Source organism: Corvus kubaryi, unplaced genomic scaffold, assembly GCF_017639235.1.
Source record: "Corvus kubaryi isolate FWS band 111438036 unplaced genomic scaffold, C.kubaryi_AGA036_p1.0 37398, whole genome shotgun sequence".
Lineage (NCBI taxonomy): Eukaryota > Metazoa > Chordata > Aves > Passeriformes > Corvidae > Corvus > Corvus kubaryi.
In genome coordinates this window covers 42981678-43005238 of record NW_024581137.1, presented here as the reverse complement: position 1 = coordinate 43005238, position 23561 = coordinate 42981678, and the positions used below count along the sequence as shown (strand labels likewise).

Genomic DNA, 23561 nt, shown 5'->3' with positions numbered 1-23561 from the left:
CGGGGCGCCCCCTGCCGCCGCCACCGGCACCCAGCGCCGCCCGCAGCCTCCTCCGCGCAGCGCCGCCGCCGGCCCCAGCCCGCCGCCGGCCTTTTCTTAGGATTCCCCCGATTTTGTTCACTCACTTTTTATTGTAGGCCTTTATTTACAAAGGGACACCTTTTTTTTTCTTAACGTGACCCGGGTTTCCCTCGGCAGGCGCGGGGCTTTGCGCGCTGCCTCGCATCGCTGCTGGCGGCGTTGGGAGCGGCACGCCGGCTCCTCCAGGAGCACCGCTCGCCACCGGCTCCGAGGAGCGAAATGGTCCAGGAGCTGCTAGGTGACGCGGGTATCTCTTGAGTATCGACGGGAAATAAATCCTGGATGGGGAATCAGGCTGGGCTGGCCCCGGGGCAGCGCGCACCACTGCTGCGGGATGCGGGGCCGGCCGAGCGAGGTGCGGCCTGGCCGCGCTGGAAAGCTCCTCTGTAAACAGACTGGCCACACGCCTGTCAGGTGCCGAGCACCGAAAACATCGGGACACTCGCACCGGCGAAGCCCTGGCCCCGCTGAAAGACTCGTGGGGCCGCCGCGCGGGTCCGCAGCATTATCGCGGCCATTCACCAGCTCTGGGTCCGCTCGCCCAGACCCTCCACGGGGAGTTCGGGGAGCTGGTGGCATCACCTTCTCTTGAGCAGTCGTCTGCGCCGAGGGTTGCGGCTGTGGAAAGTCCCTGAACGTCCCCCGCGAGGACGGGGCTCGGCTCCTCCAGGCAGGGCGCACCCCGGAGCTGCGGCACCCCCGAGCTGGGTCCCCCCTCGAACAGGGCGCATCTACCGCACCCGCGCAGGGGAGCCCGGGGCCAGGCGGGGGGAGCGGGCAGGGCCCGGGGCCGGGCGCGGGGAGCAGGCGGGTGTCCCGCCGCTCCGGTCCTCAGCGCCCCTTCTCCGCGGCAGGGCGCGGCAGAGCGGCGGGAAGGTGCGGCACAAGCGACAGGCGCTGCAGGACATGGCGCGGCCGCTCAAGCAGTGGCTCTACAAGCACCGCGACAACCCATACCCCACCAAGACCGAGAAGATTCTGCTGGCCCTCGGCTCCCAGATGACCCTGGTGCAGGTAAGGAGGGGAACCCCTTACCCGCACCTCCAAACGCCGCTCTGAGACGTTTCATGGACGGGAGGGATGGGGACAACATCCGCCAAAGCTCCTCTGTGAGCTGAGCAAGGGACAGTGCTGGGTGTTGGGGAGCATCCGTGCAGCCAGCCAGACGAAGGGTCCTGTGCACATCCTTCTTCCACTCTCCCCTGGGCTCCCCCACCCCAGCAGGACTGTCTCCCTCAAGCAAGAATTACTGCATCTGAGCTATTGTGGGTGGAGAAGCGCTACAGACAATCAGCAAAAAGTGTGTGCTTGCCCTCTTAGGAATAGATGCTCTCATCCTTTCATCTCATTAATAAATACAATGAAAGCATTTTTGCTTAGTCTTTAAAAATTCTCAAGTAAAAAAAGTCAGTCATAGGAGATTTCAGCACAGAATAGGAATTGTTGAGGAAATTGCAGGGAGCTACTCTTTCCTTTCGAAAAGGGGCTAGGATGGAAACTGTTCTACTGTTCTGATAGTAATTGTCATCACCTGTTGCACAGATATCAGCATTACCATACACACTGTGTGCAGTGGCTCAGCTCACGGTGGATGTGCTTCACAGTCTTGCAGGAATTATTGTAATGTAATTAGACATGGGGAGTAATTGTTTTGCTCTCAGGTAATACTCCCCTGAAGTGACTGGCAATTGTCTTGCCATAAGAGGCATAAAGTTTGCTGCAAATGTTTATAAATCTCACTTCTTTGTTCTCTTTGCCATCTGGCACTCTACTGAAATATGTGGTTCAATGCTATCAGTTGCCGAGTGATGCTATCTCAGGTCTGGATGCTGCAAAGATTTATGCATTGTGAATAATCTAATTTCCTTACTGCAAGCTACTGGTAGGTGTGTAAAATGAAACCCATGTGTTTGCAGGTTGGGTCCTCATCACTCTGCCTAACACATTATGTGTCACTTTGCAAAGGACACAAAGAGATCAAAGTAAACTAAAGTATTAGAAAAAAGCAGGTGGTAATTCAACTTTATTATTTTGAGTGCTCCTTCAAAAAAACCTGTGCTATGAACTTCAATTCTAGTAATGGCAAAATGGGAAATTTTTACACTTCAGTACCTCACTATGAACATATTGCACTAGGAAAAACACTATAGCTTTGACAAAAATAATATTAATGTCTCAGAAAATGCCAGTTATAACTGGAAGATATAGTTAAAAAAACTTCTCTTGCTTTAAAAAATATACTAGAAAGGTTTAACTATGATTAAATAAACACTGTCCCGTCAATGGCACAATTCAGTAGGAGTACTTTATTGGACTATGGCTCTTAGAATATCCCTGTATTTTTACATGAGATTTAAAATATATATCCAGAATGTGTGTTGGGACACTTTCACATTAACAACATCTTGAGGAGTTCTGCTATTCTTTTAAAAATGCATTAGAATGAACAGAGAAGGGAAAAAATCTGGTGGGTTTTTGCAGAATTTCTCTTGTGGCAGCTTTGATAAATCCTGATAGGAATAAGATGTATTAGCCTTTATAAAAGCATCAAGTGAGCCATGGCCACTACTCCACAGAGTTTTATGATCTATGTAAGGTGTAGAATAAAATTAAGAAGAATCAGGAAGGGCTGCCTTTAGCTCTGTTAGACCCCTGTGACTCTAGTGGGTTTACACTGAACCTGAATTTGACCAGTTCTGTTTCTATGAACTGTAATATTTGAAAGAACTGTGCAAACAGGCACATCTATCTTCATTTACAGAAGCACAACATCAAAGAGAAATCCCAGTTGTTTTTTCCATCATTTGTGTGCAATGCTCTTTTAATCCAGGAATACGATAGCATCTGTAGGAGATGTAAATACATATCTCTGGCACCAGCACTAATTCCTGAGTCTCAAAGAGCTAAACAACACACACCCCACACCTACTTTTTGGATGCTCAAAAAAGAACAAGATTGTAATCCAGTTCAAAATTTTTGTTCTCTAAGAGTGAGAGAGAGCATGCCAGGGTGTGATCTCAGTCACGCTGGGTACATCTGACATAGCTTTCCTGAAGGCTGTGCTCTTTCAGACAAGCGGTATAACCAAGAGCAGGTTTGGGACTGGGCTTTGGTGTCTGTTGAAAAGCTTTACTTCTGTCCCAGGAGGGGCACTTAGCAAAAGCATCAACCAGGGTTGCCTATAAATTGTTTTTCTAATCTAGTAATATTGTTAGACATTGTTGGAGAACCAGGAACCAGTGTATGATGTTTCTTCTGGGTTAAATGCCTTCACGTTTGCTGACCTGTCTCATATTTACCACACTTTTTACATTTCTCAGTGCTGTCCCGTGGTGTTTGCTCCCACAGATTTCCACTCCTGTGGAGGCTGTTGTCTGCTGACAGCTGCTACCTCTTCCCAGCATCCCTCATGTGCTGACACCTTGTCGTCACAAGCCCTAGGAAAGGCAAAAGATACTGTTGAATATCCGTTTGAGTTTCTGACAAAATGCCATTTAGGGAATGAATGGTTGGGGGTTTTTTTGTTTTTCACCTGACTGATGACCTTGGCAAAGGTCTTCAGCAGCTGCCAGGAAGATGATGTTGGTCACAGTAATATTGATAATACAGATGTAACTCTTCTGCCTATGCCTTTCTTTCATCTAATGAACCTTATTCCAATATGTACCATCTATCCAAAGGAGCTTTTTCGGGACCATGGTGTAGATAAAGCCAATTCTTCTGTGAGACAAAGAGGTGAACATCCAGCTCTGTTTTTTACTTTTGTTATTGGGACAAACTAATAACATGCAGATACTAATAATTGTTGTTATTAGTATCTGCATGTCAAATCTTCCACAACTTTATTTTTGTTAGTTTTGCTATCACCCAGTTGACTGATTTTAAATTAATTTGTTCTACTTCAGTAATACTTCAGCCTACCCCCCTGTTCTTCGGTGCAGTGGGACAGCAAGGGGACTGTTCCAGATGCATGTCCAACTGCAGTGCTCAGTCAAAGAAAAGTCAAGACTCTTCCAAGGATTTTGCAGGAATCATAAATCATCTTGTTTTTTGAGTAGTAGGAGCAAAACCTGGGGCAAATTCTGGGCTGACTTACTCCAATGCAGGCCGTAGTAGGAGCAAAACCTGGGGCAAATTCTGGGCTGACTTACTCCAATGCAGGCCAACAAGGTCTTTGGGAGTCCTCAAGGCAAATGTTATTGCAGATTTCAGTCCAACAGTCCAAAGTTTTCTACTTCCACAACTGCCAAAGCAGGAAACCAAAAAAGCAATATAGTTTGAAAAGGCATTTTATATTTTACTCCAATTAGATTTCAATTTAGAATCCAATAATTTGTCCTATTAATATGCTACATTTTCATTTGTATTATTACCACAGTGCTTGATTTATTTTATTTTAAATTTTTGTTTAGATGTTCTTGTGAAATAAAAAAGAAAAATGGCTGTATATTCCTTCCAGAAAGAAATATGAATGGGTATATTGTTGAAAAGAAGGTTTTTTCAATACAAGAATTAATATATCAGTCATGTGCTGCTATGGATTTAATAGTATTCAGATTTATAAAGGCATATCTGGATTACTGGAGGAGGAGAATCGCTTGATGTCTGTTCCCTTTCTGAAAGTTTGGCCACTCTTAACCACTGATGCAGAACAAATTACAATAAAATTGAAGATGTGTCTTCAGAAGTAAAGCCAGAGGGTCAATATTTTCATGATGTTGATATAAGTACCTGATGCTCTTAGGGAACGACTGAACTGCTGTAAAAAAATGAATGCTGGAAAGCACATCTATTATCGTTCCCCTTGGGTTTTGTCTTTTTACTTCTCAAAGAACTACAGGATTGTTACTTTACAAGAATAGTGAGTTTCATCATGTGTTTTTTCAAGATTCTTAGATCTTGGGAGGTTTATGTGACAAAGATTTTCCCACTGGCTTTTATCTAAATTATTTATTGGGTTTTTTTTAAATTATTTTTGGAGATCAGAGTAGCTCAGCTTGGGACTGTGGGAAAGGTTGGATGTTTTTGGCAGCTTTGGTTGTTTCTTTTTGTAATGGTTTAGGTAAGTGGTGCAAACTGGCACTCTTTGTGAGTGGGACCTACAGCAGTAGGCAGGTTTTTAAAGACCACATGGATAGACAATGTAACATTTGGGGCTGGTTGAAATGGGTGGTAAAACTGTTGTTGTCTTTGAAGGAGACAGGTGGTGGCTGGAGGTCAGGGTGAGCGTGCTGACTGGTGCAGCCTGTGGCCGTGCAGCCTGTTCCAGTCCACACACCTGGAGGTTGTCCAAGACTGAGGAGTGAGAGAGGTGTTGAATCTCATGATGTCTTAGAAATCAGGATTTTCCAGCAACATGCACCAGTGCCCAAGAGCAGGAAAGCACCTAGAGATTACCACATCATAGATTAAGCCTAAAAATCTCTTAAATGGATTGGACTAACTTTCCTTTCATCCAAGGCTTTAGTGAGCCTTGTTGTAATTGCATTTGAGATCAGAGTTTCTAGAGTGAATTTGCTGCTTTGTGCTTTAGTATAGCTGACTTGAGGTTCTTTCAAAATCATAGAGTCGTTCAGGTTGGAAAAGACCTTTATAATCATCAAGTCCAGCCATTAACCCAGCACTGCCAAGTCCACTGCTAAACCATGTTCCTGAGCACCACGTCTACATTTCTTTAAATACCTCCACGGACAGTGAGTCAACCATGGTGACTTTCACTGGGCAGCTTGTTCCAATGCCTGGCAATCCTTTCTGTAAAGAAATTTTTCCTAATATCTAATCTAAACCTCCCCTGATTCAACCTGAGGCCATTTCCTCTTGTCCTGTCACTTGTCACTTGGGAGAACAGACTGACCCCATCTGGCTACAGCCTCCTTTCAGGTAGTTGTAGAGAGCAGTAAGGTCTTCCCTGAGCCTCCTTTACTCCAGGCTAAACCCCCTCAGCTCCCGCAGCTGCTCCTCATCAGACTTGTGCTCCAGACCCTTCACCAGCTTTGCTGCCCTTCTCTGGACTCTATCCAGCATCTCAGTGTCCTTCCTGAATTGAGGGGCCCAGAACACAGCATTCGAGTTGTGACCTCACCAGTGCTGAGTAAGTGCAAAGGTACAATCACTGCCCTGCTCCTGCTGGCCACATGTTACGGTCCAGTTCTTAAAATTATTAGAAATTCCTCTGCCTGAATTAAGGTGCAAACGAGACCATATGCCAAAGGATTTCAGTCTCTGACATCACACTTGCTGATCCAGGCCAGGATGCCATTGGCCTTCTTGGCCACCTGGGCACATGTGGCTCACGTTCAGCTGATGTCAACCAGTACCCTCGGGTCCTTTTCCACCAGGCATCTTTCCAGCCACTCTTCCCCCAGCCTGTAGCATTGCAGGAATTGTTGTGACCCAGGGGCAGGCTCTTGGCCTTGTTGAGCCTCATACCACTGGCCTTGGCCCATGGATTCAGCCTGTCCAGATCCCTCATGGAGCCTTCCTTCCCTCCAGCAGATCAACCCTCCCACCCAACTTGGTGTCTCTGCAAACTGACTGAGGGTGCCCTTAATCCCCTCCAGATTAATGATAAAGATATTAAACAGGACTGGCCCCAGTACCAAGCCCTGGGGGACACCACTAGTGACCGGTGACCAGCTGGATGTAATTCCATTCACCAACACTCTCTTGGCCCAGCCACCCAAACTGGTTTTTACCCAGCAAAGAGCACACTCATCCAAGCCACGAGCAGCCAGTTTCTCCAGGAGATGCTGTGGGAAATGGTGTCAAAGGTTTTACTGATGTCCAGGTAGACGCCATCTACAGCCTTTTCCCTCATCTACTAAGTGAGTCACACTGTCATAGATGAAGATCAAGTTGGTCAAGCAGGACCTGTCTTTCACACATCCTTGCTGCCTGGGCCTGATCCCCTGATTGTCTTGTACATGCTGTGTGATGGCACTTAAAATCATCTGCTCTATAAAGAGCAGGAGAACAAGGTGCAATATATTTATCTCATTATGAAATAACAATCAAATACTACTATTCCCTTCTCTCATAGCAGAAGACTTAAAATATGACTCATATTTTCATATTGATATGCAGAAAGCAAAGCAATGGCATGGGAAGAATGAGCTCAAAATAAACCAAGAGTACCATGCAGAAATCACTCCTGCTAAATTTAATTGCTTTTGTGTATGAATCACACTAATACTACCCTATCTTTCTTTTCTGTAAGTGGCATTTCACTGATGAAAAATTTCAGTATGTAATAAAATGAAGCATAATGAAATCTTTCTTGTGAGAGGTTGGAAAGCTGTCAGTTTGGTAAAATGCTGCAGTAACTGCAATCCTGTTCACTGGGACCCTGGATTGATCCATCTCTGCTGTTAAACACTTGATTTCAGAATTACACTGTCATGCAGCAGGTGACTGCTGCTTCAGATGAGCAGTCTGGAGTGAGTTTGTTAACAGCATTAGAAAGTGCATGGATTCCAGCCCACCCAATCTCATATACTGTAAAAATTTCTGTGTCAATATGATGATTATAAGCAAGTAGCCTCAGAAAAGAATGAAAATTACTTACTCTGCCAGCTACATTTTTGGTTTTCTAACCTGTTGTAGTAAACTACAAGGCTTATAAAGTTACGTGTTTGGCATCTGAGCACTGATCCAGGGCTCACTGTATTTTCAGTGGAACCCTGTTTCATGTAAATGTGATTTTAAGTAAAATCAAAGTGACAGGCATAAGGCACCACTGCTAAGTTTTAGCTGGGATTCTGAACTGAAGCTTTGCTTTTTTTTTAGGCAGATAGTGTTTATTTTTCTCATAATCACTTTAGAAGAGATTATTGATCCAGAATAATTAGACATACTTCTGTGTGATTTATACAGTAACCTTAGCTACAATAGACAGATGACAAAACTAGGGCCAAAATCCGACACTAAGGTCTATAGTCTGGCTCTCTTCTAGGTGAGGTAGCATGTATTGATAAAACGTGTATGAACTTGCTTTGCAGGTTGATGTAAATTAAATGGTATGATCATTCCCAGGTCAGAATATGATGATCCTAGTCTGGCTTCCTCTGTGTGCATGTTCACAACACAAAGATGTGAGCAGGGCTGTAGGCTGCTAACATCCTTTACATTCTCCTTTGCAAGTGGTGCTACTCTGTCCCCTTCTTGCAGAGGTCATGTCAAAATGCACTTATTCCTGCAAGGGGGTAAATAGCACTTTTAACACCTTATTTATCATTAAGCAAACATTGTTAGAATGTAGGTTGCTTGCCTCTGTTCTTGCTCATAGTAAAGATACAGTTGTCAATATTTTCTATTTTCTATCTTTTTGAGTTGAAGTAGAATCAAGGCCATCATTTTCTTAGGTGTGCTTTCATGCAAAGTCACTGCAAGAACATGCATCCCATTTAGTGATTTAATTAGCACTGCTGGCACAGAAGGGTAGAGTGTGCCCTTTTGCTCATTCAGTGCCTAAAGCACTGTGAAATACTTGTGTTTGAGCCTGACTTTGTGATGAGCCTGTATGCTAGAGGGGTACTAACATGTATCCATTTTGCTATGTCAAACTCTAGAAAATGCTCTGCAGCTGGGAAGGAAGACAAACCAGACTATTGTTTAATAGTCACCTTGAGAGGAGTCTGCATCTTCACTGGTTTTTAGGGTGTCCACAACAAAAAGAGTTTGTAAAATCTGCTGCTCTGTAGACCAAGGGGTTGATATCTGCAGTGAGTCAAAGTATGTTGTACTCTGTAAGACTTTCCTGATGCCCATGGCTTGTCAGAGTTCTGTTAAAGTACAAGGGAAAATTCGGGCTTTTTAATATACAGATTCAGAATGTCTTTTTCTCTTCCACAGCCTTATTGTAGCCTATATAAATATCCAAGGAAACTCCTGAATATTAGATAATAGTTTTAATTTAGAAAGTTGGTGATATATTGAAGGTTCATATTGAAAGTTCAGGGCTTTATCTTTAAAAAAAAAAAAGAAGAAGAATACAGAACCAGTATTTGGGACATCTTAATTGAAATCTTGTGATAATGTGGTTTTGCTAACACTTGGGAAGGGTGGGATGCCTGAGCTTGCCTTCTTGTATGAGGTTCCTGCTCTGCTCAGTGGTAATTTCTTGGACTTCTGTTCATATTTCTCATTTGCTGTATCCTTGAATCATACATAAAACTCTTGAGAGCTCTATGGATTTTTTTATTTGTGTCATTTTCAAGGGAAACTAATACACTCATTTGTATGCAGGTATCAAACTGGTTTGCCAATGCAAGACGTCGCCTGAAGAACACTGTCAGGCAACCAGATCTTAGCTGGGCTTTACGAATAAAACTGTACAACAAATATGTTCAGGGAAATGCTGAGCGACTCAGCGTGAGCAGCGATGACTCATGCTCTGAAGGTTTGTTGATGCTCTTTTATCGATTTTGAACTGATTAAAATATATTTAGAAAGTATTAGATACCCTGAGTTAGCTCTAATTTTTAATCACAAAATACCCTCAGTGGATCTGCCTTTATTTCTTTTGTGAATTAGGTGCCTATATTGGCTCCCAACTACTATGCAGCCTTGCAAAGCAGGATTGTGTAAGTTGTTCAAGGTGACAATCTGGCTGCATGTTGCTATATTTCATTTTTGCTAGAAATTGTTAGTTCATTACATTCTACAAGCCTGTTCCTTTAATCTGTATCAAAGGAAAAAGACTGATTACATTTGTTGGTATAAAGAAATGAGAAATCACTTGACTGTTACTTTCCTTGATGGAAGGGTTATAGCAATATACATCTTTAACAGGACAATCTGATTAACTTCAGCAGGGCTTATTAGATGGTAAACAGAATATTACTGTTATTTATTTAATGTATTTTGCTAGCAACTGTTTTCCATAAAGGGTGCACTGGAATTCTCTTTCTTACTCAAATTAACAAATGCAGGATTTTTTTTTAAAGTACCCTGTATTTTTAATAGAGCTCTTGTATTAATTATGTCTGTGGGTACTTTTTTTAGACAGTTGTGACATGGAGATACAATGACAAGAACAAATCCTACAGAACATTGTCAGAAATCTGTATGTGAATTTTTAGAAGAGTATGTCTCAATTTGCACTCAGTTTCAAATATCTTTGTTCCAATTTCAGTCTGTACTCACATTTCTTGAAAAATGTGAGAATATATTCACATTTCTACTCACTTCCCTTGAAAAGATTGCTTGCAGAACAATTTAAAGAGTACAGTTTAAGACGATGCACCTAAATATGCTGTGGTATTCAGGCGAACCAGATTACAAGATATGATAGTAAGAATTCAGCTTATTCACACAGCTTTTTAAATGCTTAGTTGAGTTAGGGCACTTTTCAGATTTTTTCTACCCGCCTTGTATTACTCATGAACAAATTAGACTCAAAGACTGCTTTCTACAGCTAATTAATTTAGAATAGCTGTAACATCTGAGAGCCATGGGAACTACTATGAGCAATGTGTGAACAGAAGAAAATGAAAATCGCTGTCTAATGCTGAAGTTACTGTCTAGTTTTAGTTATATTTATCACAATTCAAAATACGTAAAGAAAGCCTCATGTTAAATATTAGGTACTCAGTGTATTACTGTATCTTTGTTCTTTTGTTTTCAGATGGAGAAAATCCTCCAAGAAACCTTATGAATGAAGGGGGATATAACAAACCAGTTCATCACACTGTGATTAAAACTGAAAGTTCAGTAATAAAAACAGGAGTGAGACCAGAAACAAGTGCCAATGAGGATTATGTGTCACCCCCCAAATACAAAAGCAGCTTACTGAATCGTTACCTAAATGACTCACTGAGACATGTCATGGCTACTAATGCAGCTATGATGGAAAAAACAAGGCAAAGGAATCATTCCGGTTCATTTAGTTCCAATGAATTTGAGGAAGAACTGGTGTCTCCATCATCATCAGAGACAGAAGGCAATTTTGTCTATCGGACAGGTAAGGGATATTTTTCTGCTTGATTTCTATTACAGAGAACTTCAGTAGACAGTGTCTCCTGGAATAAGTGTCACCTGATTGTGCCTTTTATGAGACTGGGTAACTTCTGTCCATTCTCTTATATGACAGTGGATAATTCCTGTCTGTCTTCTTGCATGAGAGTAGATGATTCCTATACGTCCTCTCATATCAGTGGATAAATCCTGTCCGCCCTTTCATTCTCTGGAGAAGTTCTACCTGCAGTATAACAGTTGAGTGCTGTTACTGACCACTAATGAAGCTGGTTTGCTTTTCAAATGGAGCAATGGGGATAGTTTTTGAAATGACATTTACAGGGCACCTTTTGCCAGCACTAAGACGAGCCTAAGGAAGGAGAAAACTCTTCAGCATTCTATTAAAATATGTGGGGACTAGAAGAGAAGGACTGAAGTTCTTCATGGCCCCAGCTGGGAGGAAGAGGAGGGCTTTGAAATTTCAAGGTGGCTGTTTGTGGCACTTACATGAGTTATATGCTCTTCAATGGAGTGCATGTGAACACCTTGCCCTGTTGTACTGCACCTTTTCTGTCCTCAGAGTGCCTTGTCCAGTATGTGACCCTTTGGTGCTCATGCATCTCTTAGGAATATAGGCATTGCTGTAGACTAATTTCTGCATCACTCTCCAGATACAGTGCACTGAGCTAAGGGGACACAGACTTGGCCATTAAATACCTTGTCTTACTGGTTTTTGAAGGGTTACACATAGTTTATTATTTTAATCTTATCAATAAAAACATAAAAACATGATGTAATATCATCCACTGTGTTACCAGTCAGAGCAAGGCACATGGGACTGCCTGGTTTATGCCAGTAAATTGCTGTAAATCAGGGCAAGATCAGGACTTGCTCAAGTCCCTGTGGGGCAGGGAATGCTGGAAGGCTCCTCTTGTGAAGCTTCTTCTGTATTTCTTTGGGACATAAGGCAAAAAAAAAAAAATTGAAAAAAATGAAGTTTTGCACCCCAGTCTCTGAAGGTCTCCACCAGTGTCTCAGGGTTTCCACCCAGTGCAGCAACCCGTGTGTTGTTCTGGGCCTTTCTTGTCAGGTTATTCTGCCAGGGACCCCCCTGAGGTGAGCATCACTTAGGGATGGATATTGCTGAAAAGTACTGGAGGATTTTTCCATAAAGTTAACACAGATTTAGATTTTGTACTTGGCTCCCCTTGGCTTCCCTGGCAGGCAGGTTCGGGTGCCTTTGCAACCTCTCAAGTTTTCAGCCTTTGCTCTCTCTTTTCTGGCACATTTCCTGTGGGGTTTTTTTGTCCATGTGGAGAGGCCACAAGGCTGAGTTCTGTGGTGGGGATTAGGAGGATGTTTGTGTGCACAGGTTGTTGGAAATGACCAAGGAGATAGTGGGGGCCCTGTAGAGAAATGGGGTCTCGTGGGGAGGAAGAATAGTGCATGCACAATTCATAAATTTCAAAATTAACTTTCTCCGTTCATTTAATTTCGTTTTTCTCAACATACCAAATGCATTTGGTCTTCATTACAAGCATATTGTCTGCCAATTTTTATTTTTAAGTGAGAAGTTACTCAAGAACAGATGCAGCAGCTCAGATATGTAAACTTCTGTTTTTCTGTACTTTATACCATAACCTAGAAATGGACAAAATGACTTTTTAAAATTTATAATAAATTTGCTACTGGATTAAGTTCTTCTTGACAAGTTTCAAGCTGCACTGAAAAATATGGTCATTAATGTGAAGGCTGAGAGAGGCCCATTGTAACTGTGTAAATTCACCAGCTGTGCTGGAATGACTAAAAACCTAGTATATTTGTCCTTAAGTTCGTGACATTCCTGGAACTCCTCTTGAGACTGTATTTAAGTCAGTTCCTAAATATCTTCCTTAACATTTTCACAAATGTTGAGAACAGACCAGCAGCTCTTAGGTTATAGTTTTATTCTTTTTGCACTTCGAAATTAGAGATGTAGTATATAGAAAGAAAAAAAGATCATGTGTATATGTGATATTTTTTGTTATATCATTGCTATATATGTGCGTACATTCAGGAAATATAGGTAAAAATGAGCTTTTTTTCAGTTACAAGATTACAGTTCCCATTAATGATTTTCTGATGATCTTATAACGTGCAGGAATTAAGCTTTTCATGAACTAAGCAGATATTTTCAAGTTATTGTCCATTTATGAAACTTATCTTCAAATAGATGAAATTATTGACATGAATGTTAGGGAGAGATAAATAAGGATGATTTACTTCTTAAAATGTTTTTTATTTGTAATTTGAATACCTGGGTTGGCAGTTCTCAGTGCAGTTGTGAACCAGACCTGTATCTGTGTTTTCAAAAATAGCTGTAATACCTTTTGATTAAGCAAATAATGGGGTATGGCTGACTTTACCACTCTTACCCTCCTGAAAGTAGCAAGTGTATTTTTAAGTGAGATGTCTCCTCTTAGAAGGAGTTCGCCATGGCAATTTTTTGTAGAGCAAAACGGCTGATTTTTAACACAAAGGAGATGTTGCAGGATTGTCAAGTCCCTACTAGATGTTTTCATTTATGAAGACATTTTAAGCAGTATTTCAAAAAGCACAGAGTGAAAACTGATTGATGTTTTATTTTTGAGAAACTTTTGGCAAGGTCGTTGTGCCTCTAAGGACAGGCAGTCACTGGAGTTTAAACTAATTCTTTATTGTGCTTCCCTGGAAGGGTAACTTTCCGTGGCAGATCATAAGTAGAAAGCTTACTCACCCTGTCTGGTTCTGATTATGGGCTGGACCCTGATTTCAGGTACATCGGTGTGTCTGGAGCTACTTTGTTCACACAGCACCCGGGGTCAGTGTGGCCATGTGTGTCTCAACAGCCTGCGTCAAATTAACAGCATACGAGGGCAGTGTCCAATAACAAAAACAAGAAATTGCAGTTTAAAGTTTATAAGGAAAACGGGTTGTAGAATTTCCCATTTCAGTCATTAACATGCTTATAAACACGGGACCATATGCTACTCCAGCTTCGTGCAACTGGGAAATCCCACATAAAGATCAAGGACAGGCTATATAACTGACTGTCGGCAGAGCAGCCTCGTTTTCTACCTCCACACAATTATGGTGAGCTCATGGGAAAGAGTTTCAGTGCTGGAGAGGGGCAGCAAACCCCCGAGTCGGAGCCCTCGCAGGTGCGGTGCCCTCGCTGCCATTCCCCCGGGCCTGGGCAGCCAGGGAGCTGCTGCGGGAGGCGGCGCGGGCAGACAGTGCAGGGAGAGCAGAGCAGCCAGGGAAGAGTGCAGCTGCCCTTGGGTGTGTCACAGGTTTCTGCAAGTCTTTCTGTCGTAAGCTGATACTCTTATGTATATAACATATACACAGGTGTATTCACTTAAAGCAGAAAATTTCAGTTCAGATTAATCCTGGTGCAGGTATAATATAAATAGATATAGTTGGTCAAATGTGCATCTTAAACTGATGAGTGAAAGGCTTGGTTCAGTGTTTTTGTTTAGTTAAAAAGCTGTGTCGGAGAAGTAGTTTTCACTAACTGCTTGCCATGCTGTCACTCACAGCGGGTTCTCTGTGTGACAGGAATAACTGAAACCAGACTTGTCTACCTTTATTTGTTGTACAAATGCATGCAGAAACAACAGTCTTGACTGCAACGGGCGCTCCAGAAATCTACAAGGAAAAGATCTAATAATGTTTGTAGTGAGGCTGAATATAAATCTAAAGAGGCAATGTCAGTCTTTGGTTTACAGAACACTGAAACGCTGGCTTTTCTGTAATCACGCTGCAGTGCTCCCTGAGTACCCTATCATCAGTCACCTGCAGAAACAAAATGTCCTGCATCATTGTAGCACAAGGAAATGAAAAATTAGCAGCTTTCTGGCATACTGTTGTCTAGTGAAGGAAAGCAAAAATTAAAACAAGAGAAAAAGAGACGAAATGGCAGGACAGGGAGTCCTTTTTCTCTAGGCAGATTTTTCATTAATTTCACTTTATATGTTATTTAGCACAGTAGAAAAGCCAGGACAAATAAAAACAGTGAGGAAACGAAAGACTTGCAGGCCTGGAAGAGAGGGTGGTTTTAAACAAATGCTTGAATGACTGGCTGATTTTTGAAGATGTTTGATCTCTATTTTTAGACATTTATACTCAGGAGTGCGCTCTGTTTCTGATGTTTTCATTACTACTGACTTCTTCTTTCCTCTCACCTTCCTTTCTTTCTTTCCTTTGGAGCCTGCAAAGTTGGTGATTCATAAGGCATGATCCTGGGTCGTTTATTCCAGCATGCTGAGCACCTCTGATGAGACCTTTGGCATACTGCAGGATCAGGCCCACATTTCTACAGAGCACTTAAATGTAAGGGTGTAGCCATGCACATAAGTACTATTGAGAGACACACGAGCTGCAGAACAGTGCTGTGATTTTGTGTGGTCCTTGCCAACTTTTCCTCACAACTGAACATTTTTAGAAATTAACATGTAATTTAAAAATAAGCCGTAAAATTTGAGAGCGTAATACAAACACAATGGAACCTGTTTTCAGAAACAACTCAAGGGACCCGCAAATACTGCTCACAGCAGTGACTTTTGTAAGTTTGATCTAAACGGTGCTGGAGACCTTGGGGATACTTTGAAATAAATGGTAACCTGGGAGAGCTGAAGGAGGTCTTTTTTGCAGATCCTAATATCATCCAGAAGTGAAATGTAAAAGGTGAATGTCAAGTACAGTGTTAAATGCACACAGCAGCATAACTGCAATTTGAAGGTTACACAGTTAAGATCGTATTTCTGCAGGAATTTTATTATTACATGACCTGATTTGTCAACACTAAAATAGCATGGAATTGAGAATTGAGGAGAAGATTATGTTTAATTTACTGTTCTGTTGTTTTTTCTAAAGAAAGAATAAAAGGAAATGTCTTTACAACACAGGAAGTGTCAGGTTTAATATACCAGATGTGATAGCCCAAACCTGAGAACTTTAAAGATCCTACCCATTCCCTGCTAGTTTGGTTCACTTTCTGCATTTCTTTCAGTTCAAACACCAAAAATCAAATAAGCTATTTTTTTAATTCTCTTTAGTTTCTTGGTTTCTCAGTATCTGAGTTGCAAGGGGAATTGGTCAGGATTATTTCCACATGACCCTGAAAAACAGTGCTTCATCTGAACTGAATCTTTTTTGTGGGAAGGTAGAAGTTCCAACCTCTTTCACGTTGGGGAATGGAGGAAGAGAGCACTGGGTAGGCTGGGAACAACAACAGCTGAGGGTAGAGCACTGTCCCAAAAGCCTGGGCACCCAGGGACTGCCAGCCGGCTAGGAAGAGCTTTGCCTGGAGCGAGCCCTGCTGAGAGGGGAAGCAGCACTCCCAGCAGTGTCAACTTTCCTGTGCCACTTCTCTCCACTCCCTTCTTTTAGTGGTTAGTGTTATGGGAAAAGAGAGTATTTGTTTTCTCACAGGTGCTGGATGCACAAACTATGCATCCTTGTTTTATCTATTTGTTTTCAGATGCAAAAGGTTATGAATGTTTAAGGCTTTTTTTCCCCTTTAAACCCAAAATACTGAAGATCCCAGAGACTGGCCTCTATGCAGGTAAGATGTGCTTCAAATAGCAGCATATTTGTGCCTGTTCTATAATTCAGGTATCATTGCTGTGGAGAACCCGCAGAGCAGAGACTGTGGGCATGTCTTCTGGTTTTGCTTCTGTTGATGTCATGGCAAATTTTCCATATGCTTCAGTAAAAACTATCTTGAGCCAGTGTTTGGCTGCAGAGGATTTTCTTCAAATCAGCTTGCTTCAGAGCAGCACGTGTCAGGACTCTTGATAGCTTTATCATTGTAGAGAATGAGGTGTTCTTGCATGAATGATTTGAAATGGAAAAGATTACAACATCTGACTGAAAAATCAGAGACACCAAAAAAATCAGGGCACCAGCCATGTTTCCATGGCCACATGTTGTCACTGCCCATGCCAATGCAGCAAGCCTGCCTTTGTTTCTCCAATACCATTAAAATTTTCCCGATGTAAATATTCACAGCAGTGGCCAAAAAAGCATCAGACCCCTGTGCTTGCCCAAGACCTCTCTCAGACACAGCAGGAAAAATGTGTGGTGCTGTCACCAATCTCTAACAACTATATATTTTAATATTCCTCTTTAGTCAATGCTCCAGGCCTCAGCAAGGGCTGTTCCCTGACAAGCCTTAGGCCTCACTCATTTAGTGAAGGTGTTTTCAAGGAGAAAAAAATATTTATCCCCATTTTCCCATTGTTCTGAATGTCTTCAGAATTATGCTTGGTCTTAAAACCTGGGGCCAGCCAAAATGTGAATGTTTCAGGAAATTATGTGCATGGAAAAGCACATAGTCATAAATCAGAATGTTTTCCAGTTTTAGCTGTAGACTGCATGGTTAGTAATGAATATAATAGGGAAATTAGTTAGAAAATTAGCAGTTAATTTAAGTATATTTAAGGAGTGTGAAACTACAGCTTGGGAAAACTCATTAAGTAAAATGGAGGACTCCTTCTCCGCTTCCATTGCCTGAGCAGGATTTTCCCCAGTAGCCAAATTTGTGTGCACATCTCTTGCAGGAGAAACCCGGCTCACGTGCTGCCTTGCCATGGCTTCTGCCCTGATTCAGGGGTCCCTCCGCCTGAACGTCAGCCAGCTGCAGCCATTGCTGCAAAAAGAAGCACTGCATGTGTTGCAAAAAGAAACACTGCTCAGAGAGGAGGGCAGAGTGGGGCTCAGAGGACATAATGAGATGAGGTAACCAGCAATGTACCAGCTCAAGCAGAGCAGCAGAAAGCCCTGGGTGCTGCAGCGCTGGTGTAAGAGCCAGGGACAGAGTGGGGCAGCACCAGGCAGGAGCAGTGGTTTGCATCCTGTGGAATGTCTCTGTAGCCTGGCTGCCTCACGCTGCCTTGGTGTGCATGCAGAGGGGCCTTGGCACTGCAGCTGTACCCCAGCATGCTTCTGAAGGCACAAAGGAGCATGTATCTGCTCTGTCCCCTACCCAGGAAACCCAGTGGCAAAATGCGAGTATCAGCTGTTAGTGCCAAAGAGGAGATAGGGGCCAATGAACTTGAAAAATATGGGATGATTTTATACATGGAAGAGCAAAAAAGAGGAACAAAACACAAGAGTGTTTGCAAAGACAGGGATGTGGGCTGTCACCTCATTAGATGTGGCTTTGAAGTCCACACCTAAATTTATATATCAGTGATGGGGAAGCACTTTTGAGCAGACAAAGCCATGGCTGGAGGCAGATCACTGAGTTGCGAGCAAGACTTGTGCTGGCTCCAACGCTGAAATGTGCCTGTTCTGCTCCTCAGAGCTCTTGTGCGACTGCAGCTGACTCTGCTCCTGCACCAAGACATCTGCCCATGGTACCTGCATGAAGAAAAAGAAATTACAGGGACAAACTTCTTCTTTATTGCCCAGTGGATCACTTTTACATACAAAATCTATAATCTTCATCACTAGTAACCACTGCCTTTGGTGATTCTTACTAACATATTAATCTGTGTGCAGTGCAAGAAATGTGACCAGGAGAGGACAGGGTGCTGACAAGGCAGGCACAGGCGAGACAGGGTAGTAGCAGGAGGAAAAAAAGAGCTGGACTTTTCACATTCTGGCTGGGGCAGTAAACTTAAAGGAATGGCAAGCCCATAAAAGTTTCACTTCTTTCTGGAAAAACATCTGAATTGAAACTTCACACCTGGCACGGGTTTTCCGCATGTCCCAGCCTCCTTCCGCCACTGCTGGGGAGAAATAATGCGACTTTGGGTAACTCCTGATGGATTCTGCTTGTAGCACAGACTGTCCCTCGTGCAGTGTTACATTGCTGCTGTTCATGTTGCTGTAGTTAAGGTTGTACCTGTGTTTCCATTAGAACCCTTTTAATCTGCAAATTTATGACCCAGCTGTAAAAATTCAATCCAGACTGAAACTTGGCATGAACAGTGTTCACTCTCCCATCTGTGGAAGGGATTTAAGCAGGTACATCCCAGTAATAACCATCTGAGTTAGGCTTGTAAATTTGGAGCATGATGACTGGTGAAAAAAACTGTGAGCTTCTCAGTAGTCCTGGAGTTTGAAATATTTTATGCCTGTGGTGAAACTAGTGAAAAGCAGCTTGTTTGTGTTCAGTTATACAGCAGTAAATAAAGAAAAGTGTTTGGGTCTTTCTGTGTTTGCTTATATGCACAAGCACATGCATTTTCCTTACCATGGCAAATTTTGATATGAACATTTGAAAGTCTTCAGGGTCTTGCACCAAAGCAGTGTTTGATGATTCTCAAGTAGGTTAAGAAATTGTATTCATGCTGGTGCAAATGGTAGAATTTATCTCTTGATTGTAATAGAAAAAGTTAGGGAAATAAGAAGACCGGATTGCTTTCTTTTGGGTGAGATTTTTTTTTTATTCTTCTTAAACTACTGTAAAAACTGATACAGTATTGAACTGCAAAATTAGTTTTATTCACCATTTCTTCCTTCCATTTTAATTTTCTTTTCTAAAAAGCTACACACTGAATGTGGCTGACCAGATAGACTAGTAATCTTATCTGATGCAGCAAATCCTATTTCCCTTTGCAGGTTTGTGGGTTTTGAAAGTAATTCTGTAATTTGAAAAAAAACCCCAAAACTCCTTTGTGTGTTTAACTGAAATTTTTTTAGGTCATTTGTCTGTAATGTGAATACCAGAAACATAATGATGAAAGCAGTTTTAGTGAGACCAGACTTCTGATCTTCCATGTGTATTCACAGAGAAGCTTTTGGGAGGGTTTTTACACAATTTGAGAAGTGAGCTGAAGGGATATCTGCATGGACTAATGCTGGGCTGTGGATGAGTTTGCACCTGCAATTCAGGAAATGTCAGGAACTTCCAGATACTCTTTGTGAATGAGAGTTTTGTCATCTTGAAGGAGAAACACCTGTTCTGGAAAACCTTGTCTAATGTTCATCTGTAAAATTCAATTTCTAATTATCCAGAAAAGCAGAGTTGGATTCAGTAATATTAAATCCACTTCACTACAGACTTAAAAATTTGGGTATGAGATAAAGAGGCAGATGTGGAAGTAACCAGTGATTACTGAAGACCTGTTGAGGTCTTTTATGCTTTATGGCATTAAATTGGCATCAAATCACCAATTTAGATCTGCTAAAGGAGAAATATGTCCTAACAGTCAAAACATGCAAAAGGCTTGTATGAGTGAGTTTTATGTGAGCTACAAAAAAAAAAAAAAGAAAGGAGCAGGAGTTTAAAGCAGGGAAGAAAGTTGGAGAGGTAAACTACATTGTAGAAAATCTGGAAAAGCGTAAAAAGAATTCAAACAGAAAGAGATCAGATAAACAGCTGAAGCTGGAACAGCTGAAAAGAAACACACAAAAGTAGGTAAAGCAAAATTCCAGTGAGCCATGAAATTTGTTTTCCTTAATTTTTCACAGTGGCCTTGAAGCCTGATGTCAGAGACTCTATCTCTGTTCTTTCACTGATGGCCAGAAATTGAGGTTATGATGACCAGATCGTTTGGTATGGCACTGACATTTCAAGTTAAAAGGGATTGCCAAGACTCTCAGTTATGACACTAAAATATACCGCTATTTCAAGAGCCAATTTTCAGTCCCTCCCTCATGCCTCCACATTGATTTAGGCAACAGATGCGTGAAAAGCAAAGCAATATTCAAAATAATCCCTTAGCTGAGGCTGGGGGAAGGCTGGCTAGTGGGCTGTAGCCAAAATTCCTTAAATGTTACAATGTTTTACATTTCTAAATGTAAAAACTTTCTTTCCAATGTGAGGTACCAGCCAAATGTCGTAGTTACGATATCTCAGAGTGAAAACTGGCATGTGGCCTTGTGGTCATTTGTGGGTATTGACAGATTTACACCCTTGAAGATCAAGTTAAATGTTGTCGGTTTCTCCATCTCCCCTAACTTTGTCAGGGGGTTTTTTCTGTCTCAGTTACTATTTGTCAACTTAAATCCAGTTTGCTGGAAAAATGAAGGCTCCTCACGACCTGGCTCTTCAGGAGCAAATTGCCTCAAATTCTTTCTGCTAGCCAAGGTATTTTGTAATGTGTTGCAAAACACCAGCAGGATCGCTCTCCTTGCACTAGGTGTACTTTGTGGGCTAGACACTGCGGACAGTTTTAATGAGGTCTTGGTGTGCTGGAGAATTTGTCTCAGCCATTGATTTCAGGGAGACTTTCATCCCAGGTCCCTGTTTGTCTAATTGCTCTTCCTACCCCAAGGAGCAGGGTCTGGCTATTCCCATTGCGGGCTGCACCATAAGGGGTCTGAACTGGCAGCTGCTCAGGGAGCCGGTTCTGGAACTGGTGTGCAAATTAAATGGTCTGCTCCTGACTATTTATGGCAGCTTTGTACTGTGGTGGATTGTCCATTACACAGACACACTAAAATTCATTGTCCTGCTTTTCTCCCTCTTATGCTGTCTAGCTGGTGTACTTGTTGATTTCTGTGTCACTAATTCATTTCCCCAGGGTCATCTTCAAATAGGAGCTTCCTCCAGAAGACAACAGTCTTTGTTCCTTTGTCAGAGAGAGCTCTGAGTGTCTGCAGCACTGTTTGTGCCAGCACTGTCAGAGAGAGCCCAGTGCAGCCTGTGAAACTTACGTCAGCTGCGGGAGCAGGGGTGCTGGGTGAAGCCTGGAGCCTTTCTCTGTCTGCAATATCATAATTACAATAGTTCTGGGCTTCCTGCTTGTTGAATCTCAGTAGTGCTGGATGTTTAGTGACACTTTTTGAAGGGCCAGCACCTGAGATTGTAGTGGTGTTTGTAAGACATGCAGTCTTTCAACTGTATATACACAGAGACACACATATATTTCCTTAGTGCTCTATTACGATGGTGATATCTGTGGAATACAATTGTGTTCTCTTGCTGTTTTGCTGTGCTTACTCCTTCAGCTCAGAGCTGTGCAGTAGCTCACCATGGCAGTGACCTTTGCAAAGGCAAAGAGGCTCCCAGCTCTGTTGTCTACAAACAGTGACATATCTTACTTTCAAATCCCATACCTCACTGACTTGCTTACTCCAGATTGCCCCTGCAAAGCTGAAAATCCTTTTCACAGAAGTCAGCAGAGAAGACAAGGCTGACCTGCAGGTATTGATCCCAGTAATCCTTTGTTTTATGCAAAGGCTTATTTTTGCTGTCTAAGCCAAAATGAAGAAATGCTTGTTTAAACATTTTAAGTGAATAAAAATAGCGTGTGTCTTTATAAGCCTGTTTTCCTTTTAATATTGTGTCACAGCCTTTCTACTGCTGTTTTCACTCCTTGTCTAATGAGACTGAGTGATAATTCCTCCTTGCTACAAGGGCACATGAGCATTAATTTGTGTTTATTGCCTTTGCTGTGAATCTACATAGGGAAAAGGTCATTAATATTTCTCATTCCTCTATACCTCATTCAACTCAAAGATTCACACCCCTGATTCTCTTTCCCTCTTATTTCAGAAGGGGCCAATAATTATATCTGATACCCAAGTCAAAGTGCCTTTACCTTCACCTGATAAGTGATGGACAGACACTCAGATATGTCTTAAAACCAACCCTTTGGAAGTGCTTGGAAGTGCAAAAATCCAATCTGCCAAGATGTGGTCTGGGTTTTAAGTGTTTTGGCCCCAAATCATGCTACATGATTTGACACACAATGTTCATGTATTTGCAAGGCTTTCCAAACTTCATTTTGTGAACTCCTGCTGCTTTCAGTGGGATCTTTGCTCACACATCAAAGACTGTGACCCTCAGAGAATGTAACTGGTCATATTTGGGTACTCCTCATCCTTCATTCCTTGCACAAAATAGGAAGAATAAAGGCTGTGTTCAGTGCTGCGGTACTGCTGCATTTGCTGAGGTTTGAGGAGCTCTGTCATCTCCCTATGGGCTTTATGGCTGCTCAGAAACACCCCTTCCCTGTCCAGAGCAGTGGCAGTACCCAGCCTGATGTGACCAAAACCCTCTCCTGCCTCATGGCCATGTCATCTTTCCATCCTGTCTGGACACCCTCCAGACAGAGGCTCCACATTCCCCACAGGACAAAAATCCTTTTACAGGTGGTGTGGGAGATGGGTCTTCTGAAGTAAACTCCCCATGAGCCGCTGGCTCCTGCCCACCCTTGGCCATGGGGAGCCCATGTCCCACCACGTAACACCTCCAGGCCCAGCTGGGAACAGGAGGTCTTGGCATAAAGCCAGGTCTAGGTGAGCTGGCCAAAGGGCGGGAGAGGAGTGTTGGAGCAAGGTGTCTGAAGGAAGTAGTAGGGAGAGAGGGAATTGTCCTGCCCCTCAGGGTGTGAGGGACATGCGTGCGGTGGGTTATCCGGTAACAGGGCTCACCTTCATCCTTCGCGAGCTCTGCTTCATCCAAGGATTTTGCTCTCTTGGCCCCTGCATATCTTTGCAGCTGGAATATGGGTTTAGGTAAATCAGACGCCCTGAGTTCACAAATACAGGGTAACTGTGAGGAGAGGAGAGGAGAGGAGAGGAGAGGAGAGGAGAGGAGAGGAGA

The 23561-nt window shown here is 42.6% G+C and overlaps 1 protein-coding gene across 5 annotated transcripts in view; it reads left to right on the top strand.

The window, feature by feature from the left end:
- MKX (mohawk homeobox) overlaps positions 1-23561 on the top strand; it is a 50104-nt gene that overhangs the window by 2550 nt on the left and 23993 nt on the right. For 3 of the 5 annotated variants that reach the window (XM_042043629.1, XM_042043633.1, XM_042043631.1), the window contains exons 3-6: positions 936-1095; positions 9326-9479; positions 10707-11042; positions 16539-16622. In XM_042043629.1, coding sequence (XP_041899563.1) covers positions 936-1095; positions 9326-9479; positions 10707-11042; positions 16539-16622 — 734 coding nt within the window. The remainder of the gene's footprint in view (positions 1-935; positions 1096-9325; positions 9480-10706; positions 11043-16538; positions 16623-23561) is intronic. The other 2 variants (XM_042043630.1, XM_042043632.1) reach the window with 1 other exon arrangement.